The 19,546-nt window shown below is 43.8% G+C and overlaps 1 protein-coding gene across 1 annotated transcript; it reads right to left on the bottom strand.

Annotated features, from left to right (window-relative positions):
• Positions 1-7,762: 7,762 nt before the first annotated feature.
• On the bottom strand, positions 7,763-17,699 carry LOC132394589 (sperm acrosome membrane-associated protein 4-like). The gene is made up of 3 exons (XM_059970913.1): positions 17,542-17,699; positions 10,971-11,072; positions 7,763-8,673 (listed from the first exon to the last, which is right to left on the bottom strand). Exons 1-3 carry the CDS (start codon positions 17,588-17,590, stop codon positions 8,474-8,476), a joined length of 351 nt encoding a protein of 116 aa, XP_059826896.1. The 5' UTR covers positions 17,591-17,699; the 3' UTR covers positions 7,763-8,473.
• Between the last annotated feature and the right edge of the window lie 1,847 nt (positions 17,700-19,546).

Consider the following 19,546-nt stretch of genomic DNA (forward strand, 5'->3'; position numbering starts at 1 on the left):
GAACATACAGGTTAAATTGTAGGGCATTGAGGAATGCAGTGGAACAGAGAGATCTAGGAATAACAGTGCATGTAACTGAAGGTGGAGTCTCATGTAGATAGGGTGGTGAAGAAGGCTTTTGGAACGCTGACCTTTATAAATCAAAGCATTGAGTACAGAAGTTGGGATGTAATGTTAAAATTGTACAAGGCATTGGAAAGGCCAAATTTGGAATATTGTGCACAGTTCTGGTCACTGAATTATATGAAAGATATCAATAAATTAGAGAGAGTGCAGAGACGATTTCCTAGGATGTTACCTGGGTTTCAGCACTTAAGTTACAGAGAAAGGTTGAACAAGTTAGGTCTCTATTCATTGGAGCGTAGAAGGTTGAGGGGAGATTTGATCGAGGTATTTAAAATTTTGAGAGGGATAGATAGAGTTGACGTGAATAGGCTGTTTCCATTGAGAGTAGGGGAGATTCAAACGAGAGGACATGATTTGAGAGTTAGGGGGCAAAAGTTTAAGGGAAACACGAGGGGGTATTTCTTTACTCAGAGAGTGATAGCTGTGTGGAATGAGCTTCCTGTAGAAGTAGTAGAGGCCAGTTCAGTTGTGTCATTTAAGGTAAAATTGGATAGGTATATGGACAGGAAAGGAATGGAGGGTTATGGGCTGAGTGCGGGTAGGTGGGACTAGGTGAGATTAAGAGTTCAGCATGGACTAGGAGAGCGGAAATGGCCTGTTTCCGTGCTGTGATTGTTATATGGTTATATGGTTAAAGGATGGGACAAGGTGTGGAGACCATGGAATTCAGAGAGGATTCTGGAGGGGCTCTTGAGGCTTGGTTAGAGGCTGGGCTCTCGAGGTTTGGCTGGAGGCTGAAGTCTAGATGCTTAAGTCTTGAGGCTTGCTTGAGGCTGAGGTCTTGAGGCTGGGGTCTTGAGGCATGAGGCTGAGGTCTTGAGGCTGGGGTCTTGAGGCTTGGCTTAAGGATGGGTTCTTGGGACTAGGAATGCTGGGAGGATAGCCCCCGGGCGGGCCGCAGAACTCCTGGGCAGGGCCCGGACCTCCCAGGCAGGACACAGAGGCCTGGGTAGGTCACAGGGCACAACCCGACGGAGGCGAGGGATAGAAAGGGGCAGAGTCCCCTGCCAGGCAAGGACAGTCCGGCCTGGCTTACCCGACGGAGGCAAGGGATAGGAAGCAAGCTCGGTCCAGGGTGACTTCAAGACTCACTGCAGCCAGAAGGCTCGGGCGGGCTACGCAGCAGCCCAGTCCATAACTCACTCACAGAACTCATCGTTAACGCTGGTTCTCCAATCAGACCCAGACAGGACAACCCCCCAACTATATTCACTCCCTGAGCCCCTTATATTCACAGCCAACTGATAGGCATCAAGTGCGCCTCCTTGAGGCCAATCAAGCTAAGATGATACTCAGGTGTGACTATTTGAGTTCAAGGCGAAACGAGGGGCGGTCAAAGGACCTGGAGTCCGCGAACCGGATCAAGAAACGGAATGCGGACTTTGGACCCGACCATAACAAAGCTAATAGGTCTATAATTTCCTTTTCGCTTCCTTGCACCCCTCTTAAATAGCGGAGAGACATTGGCAATCTTCCAGTCCTCCGGAACCAGGCCAGAATCTATCAGCTTTTGAAAGATCATTGCTAATACCTCGGCAATCTCCACTGCTAGTTCCTTAAGAACACAAGGGTGCATTCGATTTGGTCTAGGAGATTTATCTATCCTTAGACTATTCAGCTTCCTGAGTACTGTCTCTGACGTAATTGTGATTGCGCATATTTCTCTTCCCTGACACCCTTGAATGTCCAGTATATTGCTGATGTCTTCCTCAGTGAAGACTGATGCAAAATACTCGTTCAGTTCCTCCGCTGTCTCCTTATCTCCCATTACAATTTGTCCAGCATCATTTTCTATCGGTCCTATATCTACACTCACCTGCCTTTTACTCTTTATATACTTGAAAAGCTTTTAGTATCCTCTTGGATATTAATTGCTAGCTTCCTTTCATAGTTAATCTTTTCCCTCTTAATGACCTTCTTAGTTACCTTTTGTAAGCTTTTAAAAATTTCTCAATCCTCTGTCTTCCCACAAATTTTGCTTCCTTGTATGCCCTCTGCTTTGCATTTACTTTGGCTTTGACTACTCTTGTCAGCCACAGTTGCATCCTTTTTCCATTCGAAAATTTCTTGTTTTTTGGAATATATCTGTCTTGCATCTTCCTCACTTCTCGCATAAACTTCAGCCACTGCTGCTCTGCCGTCCTTCTCGCTAGTGTCCCTTTCCAGTCAACCTTGGCCAGTTCCTCTCTCATGTCACTGTAATTTCCTTTACTCCACTGAAATACCGACACATCGGATTTCGGCTTCTCTTTCTCAAATTTCACAGTGAATTTAATCATGTTGTGATCACTGCCTCATAAGGGTTCGTTCACTTCCATCTCTCTAATCACCTCTGGTTCATTACTCAATACCCAATCCAGTACAGCCGATCCCCTAGTGGGCTCAACAACAAGCTGTTCTAAAAAGCCATCTCGTAGATATGCTACAAATTCTCTCTCTTGAGATCCAGTGCCGAGCTGATTTTCCCAATCCACTCGCATGTTAAAATCCCCTACAATTATCATAACACTGCCCTTCTGGCAAGCCTTTTCAATTTCCTGTTGTAATTTGTAGTCCACATCACTGCAGCTGTTTGGAGGCCTGTAGATAACTGCCATCAGGGTCCTTTTACCCCTGCGATTTCTTAGCTCAACCCATGAAGATTCTGTACCTTCCGATCCTATGTCAACTCTTTCTAATGATTTAATATCATTTCTTACCATTAAAGCCACACCACCCCCTCTACCTACGTGTCTATCCTTCCAATACACCATGTATCCTTGGACGTTCAGCTCCCAGAGACATGCATCCTTTAGCTACGTCTCAGTGATGGCCACAATATCATCCCTGCCAGTCTGTAACTGTACAAGATCATCCACCTTATTGCTTATGCTGCGTGCATTTAAGTATAACACCTTCAGTCCAGTATTTGGTACTTTTTGCATTGATTGCACTGCAACTCATCCCAATGGCTGCAAATTTGCTCCATCACCTGCCTGTCCTTCCTGACATCCTTACTGCTCACTACCTTAGATCTATTTCTGTTTTCCCTCTCCTCCGCTCCATCATTCCGGTTCCCATCCCCCTGCCAAATTAGTTTAAACCCTCCCTAACAGCTCTATTAAGCCTTCCCGCCAGCATATTGATCCCCCTAGGGTTCAAGTGTAACCCGTCCTTTTTGTACAGGTCACTCCTGCCCCAAAAGAGGTCCCAATGATCCAGAAACTTGAATCCCTGTCCCCTGCTCCAATCTCTCAGCCACACATTTATCCTCCACCCCATTCCATTCCTACTCTCACTGTCGTGTGGCACAGGCAGTAATCCCGAGATTACTACCTTTGTGGTCCTTCTTTGCAACTGCCTTCCTAACTCCCTATATTCTCCTTTCAGGATCTCTTCCCTTTCCCTATACCTATATGTACCATGATCCCTGGCTCCTCACCCTCCCACTTCAGGATATCTTGGACGCGATCAGAAACACCCTGGACCATGGCACCAGGGAGGCAAACTACCATCCGGGTCTCCTGATCACATCCACAGAATTGCTTATCTGACCCCCTAACTATCGAGTCCCCTATTACTACTGCCTACCCCTTCCTTTCCCTACCCTTCTGAGCTACAGGGCCAGTCTCTGTGCCCCCCAACAGTACTCAAACAGCAGTACTTATTGTCAAGGGATACAGCCACGGGGGTACTCTCTGGAACCTGACTCTTCCCCTTCCTCCTAACTGTGACCCACCTGAAGAAGAAGGAATATAATAGTTTAAATTTATTATTAAAGCACTGATACAACCCTGAGATTCATTCTCAGTTGCAGTAGAACAAAGAAATTGAATAGAATCAGTGGAAAACTACACACAAAGACTGTCAAGCAAATAATAGGAGAGGCCAGAGCACCATGGAAGGAAGGGAAGAAGGAGGGGTTCCGGCGGAAGGTGATGGGCAGGTGTGGAGAAGTGAAGGGGTGGAAGGGGAAACTAGAATGAGGAACAGAAATAAAGAGAAGCGATAGAAATTACCAGAAGTTTGAGAAACTGATGCTCATGCCATCTGGCTGGAAAGTACACAAACTGAATTTGAGCTCCTCCAACCTGAGTTTGCCTCCTCGTTGCATGGACTGATATGTCAGAATGGCAATGGGAAGTCAAACTGAAATAGGGAAGAAATAAAAAGTAGGGCCTCCTCATGAGCTCTATGATAGTCTGTGATGTCATGGGCAACTTTTAACCATCCTTTTCATGCCCCATTTCCCAATCCTTTGACTACGTTCAGTACAATTACTCCAGCAGTCTCAGACTTGCACATATGGACTTGCTGGGCAGGTACACAGACAGGGAAAATTTAAAGGAATTTTGCCAAATAGAACTAGCTCGGATGGGCATCGTGGTCAGCATGGACCACTTGGGCCGAAAGGCCTTTTTCTGTGCTATATGACTATATGACTCTAATTGGCAAGTTGTAGACCCTATGTTGATATGACAGTCAGAATTCCAGCACCTGAACTACTTGTATGTCTTTAATTATGATAACACAATTTAGATCTGGCAGCATTGTTCCCTTGGCTTGCCCTTTTCTGAACCAGCCCCAGGGTAGAAGTGCTCAAAATATTTTTCTTCCACGTACATAGTACAATTCTAAGTTATATCACTGCAGCACACGTCATAGTAATTTCTATTCTAAAATCACTACTCAACAAGCTCCTCCACATCAACAGAGAACTGCACTGCCCCCTAACTGAGATTGAAGAATTTCTTTAGCTAAAGTGTGGTGAATCTGTGGAATTCATTGCCACAGATACCTGAGGAAGTCAAGTAATTGTGTATATTTTAAATAGAGTTTGAAAGATTCTTGATCAGTAAGGGTATGAAAAGGAAAAGGCAGGAGAATAAGTTTGAGGGGGAAAATAATTGTTCTTATTGTATGTGTGAATAGGCACAGGGGCAGATGACTGGAGCAACACAAAATGCTGGAGGAACTCAGTGTGTAAGGCAGCATCCATGATGGAAATCAACCCTTCATTGGGACTGCAAAGAAAGAGAGATTTATAAAAAGGTGGTTGGACAGGGAGTGAAGCAAAAGCTGCTGGGTGATAGGTAGATAGAACCTTTGACAAACTTCTATAGATGTGCAGGGAAGAGTATCCTACACTGTTGTATCACAGCCTGGTATGGTTACCAGAAACACCAGTCCATCACAGCAGAGCCCTCCCCACTATTGAGCACAGTTACATGGAGTGCTGCCACAAGAAAGCAGGATCCATCACGAAAGATCAACTCCATCCAGATCTTGCCCTCTTCTTGCCACTACCATCAGGCAGGAGGTGCATGTGCCTTCGGTCTCACACCTCCATGTTCAGGAACAATTATTACCTACAATCATCTGGCTCTTGAACGCATGGAGAACTTCACTCACCACAACTCTGAACTAATTCCACAACCTACACACTCACTTTTATGAAAACACAAAAATACAACGGCAGATGCTCAGTTCTTCCAGCGTTGTGTACATATTCTCACTCACTTTTATGGACTTTCTACAAATTATATTTTCAATATTATTTATATTTGCACAGTTTGTCTCCTTTTGCTCATTGATTGTCAGTCTTTGTTTATGTGTAGTTTTTCATAAATTCTATTCATTTCATTTTTCAATCTTTTTATTGATTTTCAAATACAAAAGTATACAAATCAGAGGAGTTCAGCAAGCAGATAATATAAAAGACATATAAACAGCAATAATAAAAACAGAAAGTATATAATGTCAAAATCAAATAGGTAAAATATTATGCTGTTATATATACAATGGTAAAAAAAAACTACAACTCCTCATAGCAATCATAAAAAAAATAGGAAATTATATTGATAAAAGAAAAAAACCATACTAACTAACTTGAGACAAAAAAAAGAGAAAGAAAAAAAGAAAGTAAGAAAAAGAAAGATTGGGCAGTTCAATTGAGGATAAAATTTTAAAAAAAGAGAAGAAACATCCTTCCAGTCATCTCCGAACCTTCATGGATAAGGATTTTCCCCAAAGAGAATGAAGAAAATAAATAAATAAAAATTAAGTAAATCATGTAAAAATATTGAATAAACGGTTACTAGACTTGTTCAAAATTAAAGGATGCATCAAATGTCCGGCTTCTAATCTTCTCCAAGCTTAGACATGACGTAATGGAGGAGAGCCAATAGAAAACAGTAGGTGGGTTAGATTCTCTCCAGTGTAGCAAAATAGCTCTCCTAGCCAGTAAAGTTGAAAAAGCTATCACATGTTGGGCGGAAGCAGACACTTTGCTTGTTTCCTCTGGAATAATCCCAAAAATTGGATTAGGTTGAACATCCACATCTATAACTTTAGATAATATTCCAAACACATCCCTCCAAAAATTGCTTAAACTCACACATGACCAAAACATATGAGTTAGAGTAGCCACTTCTGTGTTACATCTGTCACAAATAGGGCTTATATTAGGAAAAATATGTGCCAATTTATCTTTGGGCATATGGGCCCTGTGTACTATCTTAAACTGAATTAAAATATGGCGTGCACAGATAGTTGAATTATTGACTAAATAATAAATTTTACTCCATTGATTATCTGAAAGTGAATGTTGAGGTTCTACTTCCCAGCTGCGTTGAACCCTATCATTAGGCGGCATGCGAGCATTCATTAACTGTTTATAAATGATAGCTATTAATCGTTTTTGAAAAGGTTTAAACAGAAAAATAGCATAAGCCAAATTTAAAGAGCAGGCTGAGGGGTAATTCGGTAAAAAATCACGTAAAAAATTCCTAACCTATCTGAAAAAATGCATATTGGGGATATCATATTTATCCATTAACTGTGAAAAAGACATTAAACAGTCTTGTAAAAACAAATCTAAAAAAGCTTCCCTTAATTTTCCATGTTAAGAAAGCCTTGTCCAAAGTTGCTGGTTTAAAAAAGAAATTAGAATAAATATTACTAGAAAGTAGAAAATCATTTAATTCCAAAAAACTATGAAATTGAAACCAAATTTTTAAAGTATGTTTAACTATAAGGTTGAGAGCTTGTCTACCTATTCTATTCTGCCTGGAGAGCCTCCAACCTGATGACATGAACATGAATTTCTCAAATTCTGTTAATGATCCCCCTTTTGTTACTATTCCCAATTCATATTTCTTTTCCACACCCTATCTCCTTACCTCTGGTGTTTCTCCTCCTTCCCTTTCATCCCTGGTCTTCTGTCCTCTCCTATCAGAATCCCACATTTCCAGCCTTTGTCTCTTTCACCAATTAACTCCTCCCCCTTCCCAGTTTGGACTAGCACCTTCCAACATGTACATCTTCCTCCCCTCCCTCCACCTTCTTATGCCAACTTCTCCTCTTCACCAGTCTTGGACCGAAATGTTGACTGTAGAATGGGGTTGAGAAGGATAATATGTCGGCCATGATGGAATGGAGGAGAAGATTTGATAAGCAGAATGGCCTAATTCTGCTTCTATATATTATGGTCTCACCAGAGTCATCAGGAGAACTTGCAACGTCCACACATAGCGCACCAGGGGTCAGTATTGACTGGGCTGTCGGGCAGGAGAGTTGTCGGGCAGTGGAATGACTTACAAATCAGTAATAGATCTGCACATCCCATATAACCAACAAATTAAAACAGGCATTAGAATTAGGTTGAAAATGTTTTATTGATCATTTATAAATTTACACAAATCATTGCAATTTATACTGTTATCATGAAAACCTCAGTCAGCGTTCACTTCATTCCCAATAATCGACACATTCTTTTAAAGCAGTCTGCAAGTACCCATGGCTATTACATATTCAGATCAGTTATTCAGCATCATAGAAATGTAGAACTGTAGACAATTATACCATGGATTTGACAGAGGCACATTAGAAATCTCATTTTAGAGAAAATCGTAAACATTGAGTGAGTGAATATTAAAAAGTATAAATGATTGAAAGCAAATGAAAATTCATCACAGCAGGCCAGGATTAACTGAATAATCATCACAAAGGGTTAAAAGCTTCATTTACTCTGAGCCAGAGTGAGGGCTTCTGAACACAGATCTCTTCAGTGTAAAGACAATAATCTTTTGATCTGACGATTGTAAATTGCAACTTGTTACTGGAATAAACAGGAACCTCCTCTCTTTTTTTTTCAAAACTTCAAGGTAAGGGAACTAGTAATGGGCAATGCCACCCCCTTAACACCTAATCCAGCACCCTTGAATAAGTACCAATCTGCCCCATTTAAAATAAAAACAGCAAACAAAAACCACAAAGAACAGATAAACTTTATGCAAATACTGCTGTTATTATGGACAGCTGAATGTAAAATGAAGGAATATGAGTCTTTTGAAGGAGTTACACTGCTCTATTGGAATCCCACAAACCAGACAAGAACCATGATGGAGATAGCCAGTACGGATAGTTGAGCGGCCGTGGCACCGTTGCAGTTATTGAAATCACAACATTTGGGCTGTAATTTTAACTCTACACCAGCATATGTGTTAGTGATTGTTTTCCCACACAGTTCCTTGTCTACGCATCCAGAGACGAAGGTAGTTACTGTACCTGAAGAGACAAAGGAAATGGATGAGAGGTCTGGGTTTCAGTGATGGAATTATGGGAGGGCATGGGGGTGGGGGGGGGGGAATAGGGAAGTAGCAGAAAGAAGGTGATTGTAGGCTCTCTTAGCATGGAGATCACATTAAATTCAATTTCCCAAAGAATCCTCAGTTCCAGTTAGACACCGATAGTGTCCACATTAAGAAGGCCATCCCCAGGAGGTTATTCTTGGTTCTGTTTTGTGCACTTAGGACACAGAAGGAAGCCCATTAAATGTATGCCAGCTCTACAGAGCAATGCTGTTCCCACTCTCTTCATTCACCCATAACTTGTTCTTGTTCAGTGAAAATGAATCTCAGTATAATATGTGGTGACAGATGCTCTTTGTTAATATTTTTACTTAAAATTCGTACACTCCCCTAAGATTCGATAGACACCAAAAGGGATCTTGTCAGCCAGTTAACCCACTGGCCCTTTCCTGTGGAAGGAAAGGAGAGTACCCTCAGACACAGGGAGAATGTGTAAAACCCAAGCTGGATAGTAGTAGAGGTCACCATCGAACCCAGGTGGCAGGAGCAGAAACTGCAGTACTACCTGCAGTCCAAACCCATGTTGAACAAACACTGAAATATCATTACTGTCCGTAGAGGACAAGCAACATGTTAGAAACCTGTAATACCTTTCCTCATTGGTTTCAAAGAAGAGCAATGAATTGGGGATGTTTGACTCCATCACACTGAGCCCCATTACAAGAAGAGCAAGGAACCAATAAGCTGAACTAAACTAGTATTTCAATACCCAACTCCTTCTGCCTATACAACATTCACATTGCTCCATTATCTGCAGGTACACATGCCCACCCGAGAACTCATAACTCAGGAAGCTGATGGTATCCCATAGGTCCTGTACAAGGACCTCTGTATTGGTGATGAAGATAAGTGACCTGAATGAAAATGGAGTTGGGTGGGTTATTCAGTGTGCAGACAATGCAGAGATTGGTGGTGTTGTGGATAGCGTAGAAGACTGGCAAAGAATACAGTGGGTACAGATAAATTGCAGATATGGACAGAGAAAAGGCAGATGGAGTTTAACCCTGCCAAATGAGAAGAATTGCACCTTGGGAGGTCACATTTGGCCCATTGAGATTACAACAGGAAAAGACCTTTCATCCAATAATGTCTGTGTTAGATATGATGCTGAATTAAAGTAAATCTCTTCTGCCTGTAAATGATCAACTTCCCTCTATGACCGTGTCTAACTTCCTCAAACACCACGATGGTGTCTGCTTCCATGACCACCCCTCAAAGCCCACTCCTCTCTTTCACAAAACTTGCACCACACTTTTCTTTTCAACTTCATCCACCCTTCCCCGCCACATTAAAATGTATGCTCCCCGGTATGAGACATTTTAACATGGTGATCAAAATAAGATGCCACTGTCTATTCCTGTGCCTCTGTGCCTCTGTGCCTCTTGTGTCAGATCTCCCCTTAGCCTCTTGTGTGCAGAGAAGACAATACAAATGTGTCCAATCTTTCCGTATAGCATTCTCTAATCCTGGCAGCATCCTGTGAACCTCTTCTGCACAAAACAGCTGACATGGAAAGAAGTGGGAGAAAAATGGGTGTACTATAAACTTCATGTCATGGGGGAGCAGAGACGGGGCAGAACAGCTTGCAGCTGAGGTCAGGGAAGTAGTTCCTGGTATTGCAGAGAGAAAACTATCCACTAGGATCCATGAACATCAACCGGCTGTAAAGCAACATGAGTAGCTCTCCCTAGTTGCTCCCCATGAAGATCGAGAGAGGCACAAATTCAACTGGGCATCAGTGGAAGTCACCGCATCAGCAAATGTGACATGCAAGAGAATTCCTAGAAGCGTGGTTTTCCGTGAACAATTCTGTCAACAAACTGGCCAATCTTGATCCAATTTATGAGCTATTGCGGGAAAAATTACAGACAACTACGCACAAAGTTTCTCACTCAACCAATCAGCAAGGCAATTTCCTCCCCACATCGAGTTTCCAAAAAGGTGACCAACTTCAGCTGATTGATTGGTATCTAAAGGCCAAGTATTTGAAGGACACACCACAATTAACAGAGCACTGATGTTGTCTCCTCATATGGTGATGAAACACTTGCAAGTACATTCCCAAGACCAGAGATCAACTCAACCAAACCATCAAACACCTGAACTACATGTTTTCCAAATTATTTCCAACCCTTCCAGAACGGTCTGGATTTGCTACATGGTCTTCTCCACCTCCCAATTCTGAAAAAAAACTGTCTTTGACAAGCAGCTTACCTGCACTAATATTTGCAGAGTAACACAGCTGATTACTTTTGCAGGTTTCCTTCGAACACAGAGATTGACTGATGGCACATTGGAAACACTCCAAGGCAGTACCTACAGCATCAAGAAAACTAAAAAATTAAAAATCCAATACAGATTCAATTTTCATAATGTAAAGTACACAATGCTGATTTTCCTGCACCATAAGTTTTTATCAATCTTTATAACCATCAGCACTGCCCTCAACCACATCTCTTCCATTTCATGCACGTCTGCTCTTACCCCATCCTCCCAGGGATACGATTTCTCTTGTCCTCACCCTCTACCCCACCAGACTCAGTGTCCAACACATAATTCTCAAAAACTTCCACCACCTCCAACTGGAACCCACCACCAAACACATCATTCCCTTTCCCGCCCACCCATACCCTCTTTCTGCTTTCCATAGGGATTGCTCCCTATGCAATCCCTTGTCCATTTGTCTTTCCCCATAGATCTCCCTCCTGGCATCTCCTCCTTCACTACCATTCAGGGCCCCGGACAGTCCTTCCAGATGAGGCAGCACTTGTGAGTCTGTGGGGATCATATACTGTGTCCCCGGTGTGACCTCTTGTATGTCAGTGAGACCCGACGTGGATTGGGAGACCACTTCGCCAAATATCTTTGCTCTGACTGCCAGAACAAACAGGATCTCTCAGTGACCACCCATTTGAATTCCACTTCCCATTTCCATTCTGATATGTCCACCCATGGCCTCCTCCTCTGTCATGATGAGGCCACACTTTGCTTGGAGGAATAACACCTTATATTCCATTTGGAGAGCCTCAAACCTGATGGCATCAACATCGATTTTTCAAACTTCCAGTCATGCCCCTCCATCACCAGTTCCTATCCCCTTGTCCCTTTCTCATGTCACCTCCTTGCCCATCCATTGCCTCCCTCTTGTCTCCTCCCCACCATTTTTTTCTTTCTCCTATGGCCTTCTGTCTCTTTCACCAATCAACTTTCTAGCTCTTTGCTTCATCCCTCCCCTACCAAGGTTCACCTACCACCTGGTGTTTCTCTCTCCCTTCCCACGACCTTTTAAATCCACTCCTCAGCATTTTTCTCCAGTCCTGCCAAAGGGTTTTGGCCTGGAACGGTACTGTACTATTTTCCATAGATGCTGCCTGGATGCTTGAGCTCCCCCAGCATGTTGAGCGTGTTGCTTGAATTTGCAGTATTTGCAGATTTTCTCTTGTTTATACCAATTAAAATTTGTTTTAGCTTTTCATGAGCACAATTTTTTTTTTGGTCCTTTCTAGGTTCCAGGAGGCTTGGGAGCACCAAGCCACCTTAGAAGAGCCAGATTTCTCTTTTCAAGTGACACCGTCATTTCCCTGCATGTCAGTCTTGCCACAATTTATACTTTGAAGTTCATTGCTTCAATCTCCAGCTCACAGGCACACGATTCTTTAAAGGAATAAAAGCAGAAGTCTTTTCAGAAAAGAGGACAATAGGATTCAGGAAAATTATTGCGTCTGGAAGAGTTTGTTTAAACAGTATGGTCAGTAATTGTTGATGCATACAGGCCAATCCATGTACATACGCTGGTCAGGAAATAAATCCATTTGGACATTTAAACAACCATACATTTGCATTATAGAAATTCTACAGTATCACAAGATGACAATTTGAGTGAAGTGGGCCCGTGATGTTGGTGCCTTTCCTTTCCAGCCCCGATAAAGGGTCTCAGTCTGAAATGTAGACTGTTTATTCCCCTCCATTGATGCTGCGTGAACTGCTGAGCTCCTCCAGCATTTTGTGTGTTGTTCATGTAAACTTCATGTCTTTCTTGTGAATTTGTGTATCCAATGCTACTTGCCAGTTGTCATGGTCACATGCACAAGTACATGTATGAATGGGTGCAAACACAACTTTGACTTAATTTCCACCTCCACCCGCCATGTACTCCCAGTTCTGATGCAGACTCCAAATGAAACATCCATAATTCCCGTCCACTTCCCTAGTTGACCCACTGGATTGACCCACTGGATTCCCTCTGCTTGACCCACTGGATTCCCTCTGGTGAGAATGTTTCAGAAAGACTTGGAGCAAATGCTCCACAAAAAGTGTCATTCGATTCAAACTAACCCAAAATGTAAAAGGTTCACCTGCAACTTCTAGTTCCAATCTCACCCAACCTCAGTGCAAAGAGTCTGTTTGCATTTACTCTATCTATAGCCCTCATAATTTTGTACTTTGAATTTAAAAACTATGCAATTATATAATGCAGAGTGAACGGTACACCATGCAGATAGGGTGAAACAGCCCCATCCTTCTGCATTTACCCCATAAGTTTTGACTCCCTCATTTATCAAGGATCCATCAACCTCCTCTTTAAATATACCTATTGACTTGGCCTCCACAGCCATCTGTTGCAATTAATTACACAGATTTACCTCTTCTGGCTAAAGAAATCCCTTCTCATCTCATTCTAAACACTAGTGAGTACACCTAGTTAACACAAACATTCCCGACGCGTACTGGGCAGAGCCCTGCCCCCACCTCGGATACTCAGACCACATCTCTGTTGTGCTAATCCCAGCATACAGACCGCTCGTCAGGCGCTCCAGACCAGTTCAGAAGCAGGTGAAAACCTGGTCAGCAGGAGCCATCTCTGCTCTTCAAGACTGCTTTGAGCACACTGACTGGCACATGTTCAGGGAGGCGGCAACCGATGGCGACTCTACCAATTTAGAGGAGTACACACAGCATCAGTGACCAGCTACATCAGCAAGTGCATTGATGATGTTACTCTGTCCAAGACCATCACTATACGTGCCAACCAGAAGCCATGGATGACCGCAGAGGTGCATGCACTGCTGAGGTCCCGTGACTCCACCTTCAGAGCAGGCGACAAGGCAGCTCTAACAATAGCAAGGGCCAAACTGTCCCGAGCTATCAGAGGGGCAAAGCGTGCACACGCCCAGCTAATCCACAGTCACTTCCAGGACAGCGGCGACACGCGGTGCATGTGGAAGGGCATCCAAGACATCACCAATTACAGGACAACATCACCTGACTGTGCAGGTGATGCCTCCCTCCCAGATGCGCTGAATAACTTCTGCGCCCAGTTTGAGGCAGAAAATGACGTGGCGGCGAGGAAGTCCACCCCACCTACAAATGACCAGGTGCTGTGTCTCTCCATGACTGATATGAGAAGAACCCTGTGCAGGGTCAACCCACTGAAGGCTGCTGGACCAGACAACATCCCTGGTAGAGTGCTCAGAGGATGGGCAGACCAGCTAGCAGATGTTCTCACTGACATCTTCAACATCTCCCTGAGCAGCGCCACCATTCCAACGTGCTTCAAGGCCGCCACCATCATCCCCGTTCCGAAGAAGTCTTCAGTGTCCTGCCTAAATGACTACCGTCCCATTGCACTCACATCCATCATCATGAAGTATTTCGAGAGGCTCGTCATGAAGCATATCAAGACCCTGCTGCCCCCCTCACTGGACCCCCTGCTGTTTGCGTACCGACCCAACCGCTCAACAGATGACGCCATGGCCACCACCCTCCACCTGGCCCTAACCCACCTGGACAAAAAAGACACATACGTTCGAATGCTGTTCATAGACCAGTTCAGCATTCAACACAATCATCCCTCAGAAACTGATTGGAAAGCTGAGCCTACTGGGCCTGAACACCTCCCTCTGCAACTGGATCCTAGCCCCCAGGGCTGTGTGCTCAGTCCACTGCTGTACACTCTGCTGACCCACGACTGTGCTGCAACACACAGCTCGAACCATATCATCAAGTTCACTGATCACACCCCGTGGTGGGTCTCATCAGCAAGAACGACGGGTCAGCTTACAGAGAGGAGTTAAGTAGTTCAGTCTAGTTTTTGTACTGTGTCATGTAATACCATGGTCCTGGAAAACGTTGTCTCATTTTTACTACGTACTGTACCAGCAGTTATGGTCGAAATGACAATAAAAGTAAATTGACTTGACTAAATAAATGCCCTCAATACTTAAAATACAGCCAACCTCCTTGCTAGCTCCTAGTTCCTCCAACTAGAAGCATTAACTCTTTTGCTTCCATCTGGCATTCTCAACTGTTACTCTGGATTTCCATCATTTGTAGCTTTTCTTCCCAAATAATTTTCAGTTGTAGCCTGTCTGAATGATTACCGTCCTGTCGCCCTGACCCCCATCGTGATGAAATGTTTTGAACGGCTTGTCAAGCCTCATATCTCAGCCAGCCTCCCGTCAGCGCTGGATCCTCTACAGTCTGCTTATTGTCCCAACCGCTCTACAGAGGATGCAATATCCACCACACTGCACACAGTTCTCTCTCACTTGGACAACAAAGACACTTATGGCAGAATCCTGTCCATTGATTTTAGTTCAGCGTTCAATACCATCATCCCGCAGAGACTAGTGGAGAAACTGTCGCTGCTTGGCCTTGACACTGCCACGTGTTGCTAGATTCTGGATTTCTTGACAGAGAGACCAGTCAGTCCCTGTTGGCAGGAACATCTCTGATTCCATCACACTGAACACTGGAACCCCACAAGGCTGTGTGTTCAGCCCACTGTTGTTTACGCCGCTAACACATGACTGTGCAGCCAGATTCCAGGGGGACCTGATCATTGAATTTGCTGATGATAGCTGTCATGCCATGAAAGTAATAGTCTGTTATCATAAAACTATAAAAAGGAGGGAATGATGAAGTTTAAGGGAATTGGGATCGTAAGGGGTTAATGATGTCTGCAAAAATGTACTCTGTCAGCGTGACAGGGTGATGTCTGCCTGGCAGAATAATCTGGTAGACGACTTCTTTGTTTTAATCAAGGGCAAAAGTAACAGATCTGTGTATGTCTGACAACAATACAAGACTAGCTACTTCCTTCCCTTCAACTGTCGGTACTAGTTCTGCACCTACCTTGTAACTGAAAGAAAACAACTCCTTATACGGAATGGACTGTGGCTCTTTATGTGTATAAAAGTAAACCATTGTAACCTTACTGCAGAGGTCCAATACGAGCCCCCAGAGGGAGAGGAACTCTGTCCCCCTGTTATGCAGCTCCACAGCTCTTGCTGGCTGAGTTTGAACAAATAAGACTGGTGAAAAGCATAAAGTAAAGAAAGCTCTGTTTCTGGTGTGGTTATTGGTCCAGCAAATTTAAGTTCCCACCCCCACCTGACTGTGACTGCAGGTCAGGTTAAGAGACAGCTGCAGAGCCTACATGAAGGCAAGGCTGCTGGACTGGATGGTATCAGCCCCAGTGTACTAAACGACTGTACAAGAGAGCTGTCTGATATCTTGCAGCACCTTTACAATCTGAGTCTGAGTCAGGAAAAGATACTGGCACTAGGAAACACTTCCTACTTGATTCCTGTATTCAAGAAGGTGACTCAATCTGCACTTAATGACTACAGACCAATTGTCCTCACATCTCATGTGATGAAGGTGCTGAAGAGGCTGGTCCTAACTTACCTTGGACCACAGGTGAGATCTTCATTGGACCCTCTACAGTTTGCCTACCAACCTTGTTGGAGTGGATGGTGCATCACCTACCTGTTTCAGAGATCACAACTCCTACATGGATGGTGCTGGCGGCACTGTGAGAATTTTGATTTCTCTTGTGCCTTCAGTACAATCCATCCACTTCTTCTGAGCAAGAAGCTGCATAGGGTGGGCGTAGACAAATCCACTTCCTCGTGGTTACTGACTACCTGACAGATAGACCCCAGTTTGTACGGCTGGGTAGTTTTCTGTCTGAGATGCTGGTGAGTGACACTGGAGTGCCCCTAGGCACTGTCCTGTCTCTGTTTTGGTTCACACCTTAGACTTTGAGTACAACTCTGAGGATATTGGAGATCTTTTACCAGTCTGTTGTAGCGAGTGCCGTCTTTGCGGCTCTATGTTGGGGGTGCGTCATCGGTGATGGTGAAGCAAAACAAACTAAATAAACTCATCAAAAAGGCTGGACCCGTCCTTGGCTGCAACCCGGACTCTTGAGTTAGTGCAAGTCTGTGCTACACCCACCACCTGCACACACGCACAACCACAGAAAGAAACGGTAGCATTTTTGTACACTCGGTATCATACATTCAAAGCTATCCCGAACTCCAGATCACAACTTTGAAAACTGCAAAATTAGGATAATTCAAGACATTTTGAGAGGTTACAAACAACAGCTTAACCACATGCTTTATCGGATCAGAAATAATAAAAATCTTTTGATATTTTTATGGCATAAAAAGTGCCTCATAACTGTCGAGATAGGTCTAAAATTAGGATTTTAATGCCAGAAATGCATAAGAAATAAATTAAGAATTTATCATACTCCAGTTTTAAATAGTTTCTAGTGCTAGCTGGAGACTATTTCAAAGTGATTCCTCAGTATGTGATTTTATTCCAACAGGTGAAATATCAGCAACTTGTTGGATTGCTGATTTCTGTTCTATCGTCCCGATGGGCAGGTTTTGAAGTTAAATCACCAAGACCCAACACAAAATATTTTACCTTGTACCAGCAAAACAGACTCCGGTGTAATAGGACTGAAAGCTTCAAATAACAAAAGTCTTACTTGGGACAACAAAATAGGCAAGAAGTACTATGAGGAATAAGAACTTCATTTTATCCTATTCAAGGGGCAATAAAGACGAGCAGTTATACGTTCACTTGCAACAGTCTTTCTCGAACCTCTCCTCAATAGTGCCTGGCTGGCGTTTACCCAGTATGTTTATATATGCAGCAGAATTTACTCTTTTCCTTCTGCAAGGGCGTTACCTGCTCAAGAACAGCAGCAGCACATCCCTGATGTCAGATCTGTAACTTCAGCCCACTTCCTCTCGTTCTGACCTTGGATCCACTAAGCAACCACAGCATTTTGTTATCTGCATTTTATGTCAGAATTTCCAGAACACTGTCGATAGTGTTAAAAATATGCAGTCAAACCCACTTTTCTCTTTCACCTCTCACTGGCACACGGTTCAACTAAGAGTTTGCAAAGATGTTATTTTTAACCTCTTACTGGGGTGTTTGTTTAGACAACTTACTGGGTATTTCAAGAGCAGTTGGACTAAAGAGCTGTATTTAATATACAAAGTACATCGCAGATTGGCAGGTGCTGGAAACCCACAGCAGCAGCGCACGCTCTCACACACGCGCGCGCGCACACACGCACACACACACACACACACACACACACACACACACACACACACACGCACGCACACACGCGCGCGCACACGCACACACACACACACACACACACACAAACACACACACACACACACACACACACACACACACACACACACACACACACACACACACACACACACACACACACACACACACCTGTGGGAACTCAGCAGGTCCAGTATATCTGTGTTAAGGATTAAACCGTGGACGTTCCTGGCTGACGCACTTCATTGGGACTGTGCGCAACTCTGTTTAATAGACTCTTTCCAGGCACACAGTGGGTTGATGGGGGGGGAGGGGGGGAGCGGATGTCCCACCCTCCCTCCCCACTTCACAACAATTTTTTTTTGTTTTTAAGGGAGAGATTTTGTCGTGGTTACTTGAAATGACAGACAATTCTTCGAGAAGTTTAAACCTTTATTTGCAAACAAAGGCTGAGGCAATCAATGAACTTGTCACCGAAAGCCCGCCGAGCTCCGGTGTACAGCATTCTTTACAGTAATTTCTTATCTCAGTTACATTTCGGTTTTATCAGCATACCCAATCAAGTTTTAGCTGCGTATCATCTATACATTAACTAATCAAATGCACTTGCCCAGCTCTCGGTGCGCCACAAGTATTTCTTTCCAGTTCACATCTTGGGCCTCATTGCTGGCCACGGTTGTTTTCAGTCAGCCTCCTTAACCTCCCTCACATTACATTTCCTGTTCATACCATCCTGTCTGCCACCGCTATCTCTTCATAAGCCATTCTATTGTGCAGGAGAATTCAGGGTGACTTGGATAGGCTGGGTGAGTGGGCAGATACTTGGCAGATGGCATTTAATGTGAATAAGTGTGAGGTTATCCACTTTGGGAGTAAGAACAGGAAGGCAGATTATTATCTGAACGGTGTTGAGTTAGGTAAGGGAGAAATACAAAGAAATCTCGGAGTCCTTGTTCATCAGTCACTGAAGGTGAATGAGCAAGCGCAGCAGGCAGTGAAGAAGGCTCATGGAATGTTGGCCTTTATTACAAAGGGAATTGAATACAAGAGCAAGGAAATCCTCTTGCATTTGTACAGAGCCCTGGTGAGACCACACCTGGAGTATTGTGTACAGTTTTGTTCTCCAGAGTTAAGGAAGGACATCCTAGCTGTAGAGGAAGTGCAGCGTAGATTCACGAGGTTAATTCCTGAGATGTCTGGACTTTCTTACGCAGAGAGGTTGCAGAGACTAGGCTTGTACACGCTGGAATTAAGGAGATTGAGAGGGGATCTGATTGCAACATATAAGATTATTAAGGGATTGGACAAGATAGAGGCAGGAAATATGTTCCAGATGCTGGGAGAGTCCAGTACCAGAGGGCATGGTTTGAGAATAAGGGGTAGGTCATTTAGGACAGAGT

This window comes from Hypanus sabinus, chromosome 5 (assembly GCF_030144855.1).
Source record: "Hypanus sabinus isolate sHypSab1 chromosome 5, sHypSab1.hap1, whole genome shotgun sequence".
NCBI lineage: Eukaryota > Metazoa > Chordata > Chondrichthyes > Myliobatiformes > Dasyatidae > Hypanus > Hypanus sabinus.

What these genes read in the sequence shown, in the direction of transcription:
- LOC132394589 (XM_059970913.1), bottom strand. Translation starts at nt 17,590, where the DNA reads ATGAAGTTCTTATTCCTCATAGTACTTCTTGCCTATTTTGTTGTCCCA. An exon ending in TGCCTATTTTGTTGTCCCAA is followed by an intron (nt 11,073 to 17,541) that starts GTAAGACTTTTG and finishes TTGATGCTGTAG; the next exon opens with GTACTGCCTTGGAGTGTTTC. An exon ending in CTCTGCAAATATTAGTGCAG is followed by an intron (nt 8,674 to 10,970) that starts GTAAGCTGCTTG and finishes TTGTCTCTTCAG; the next exon opens with GTACAGTAACTACCTTCGTC.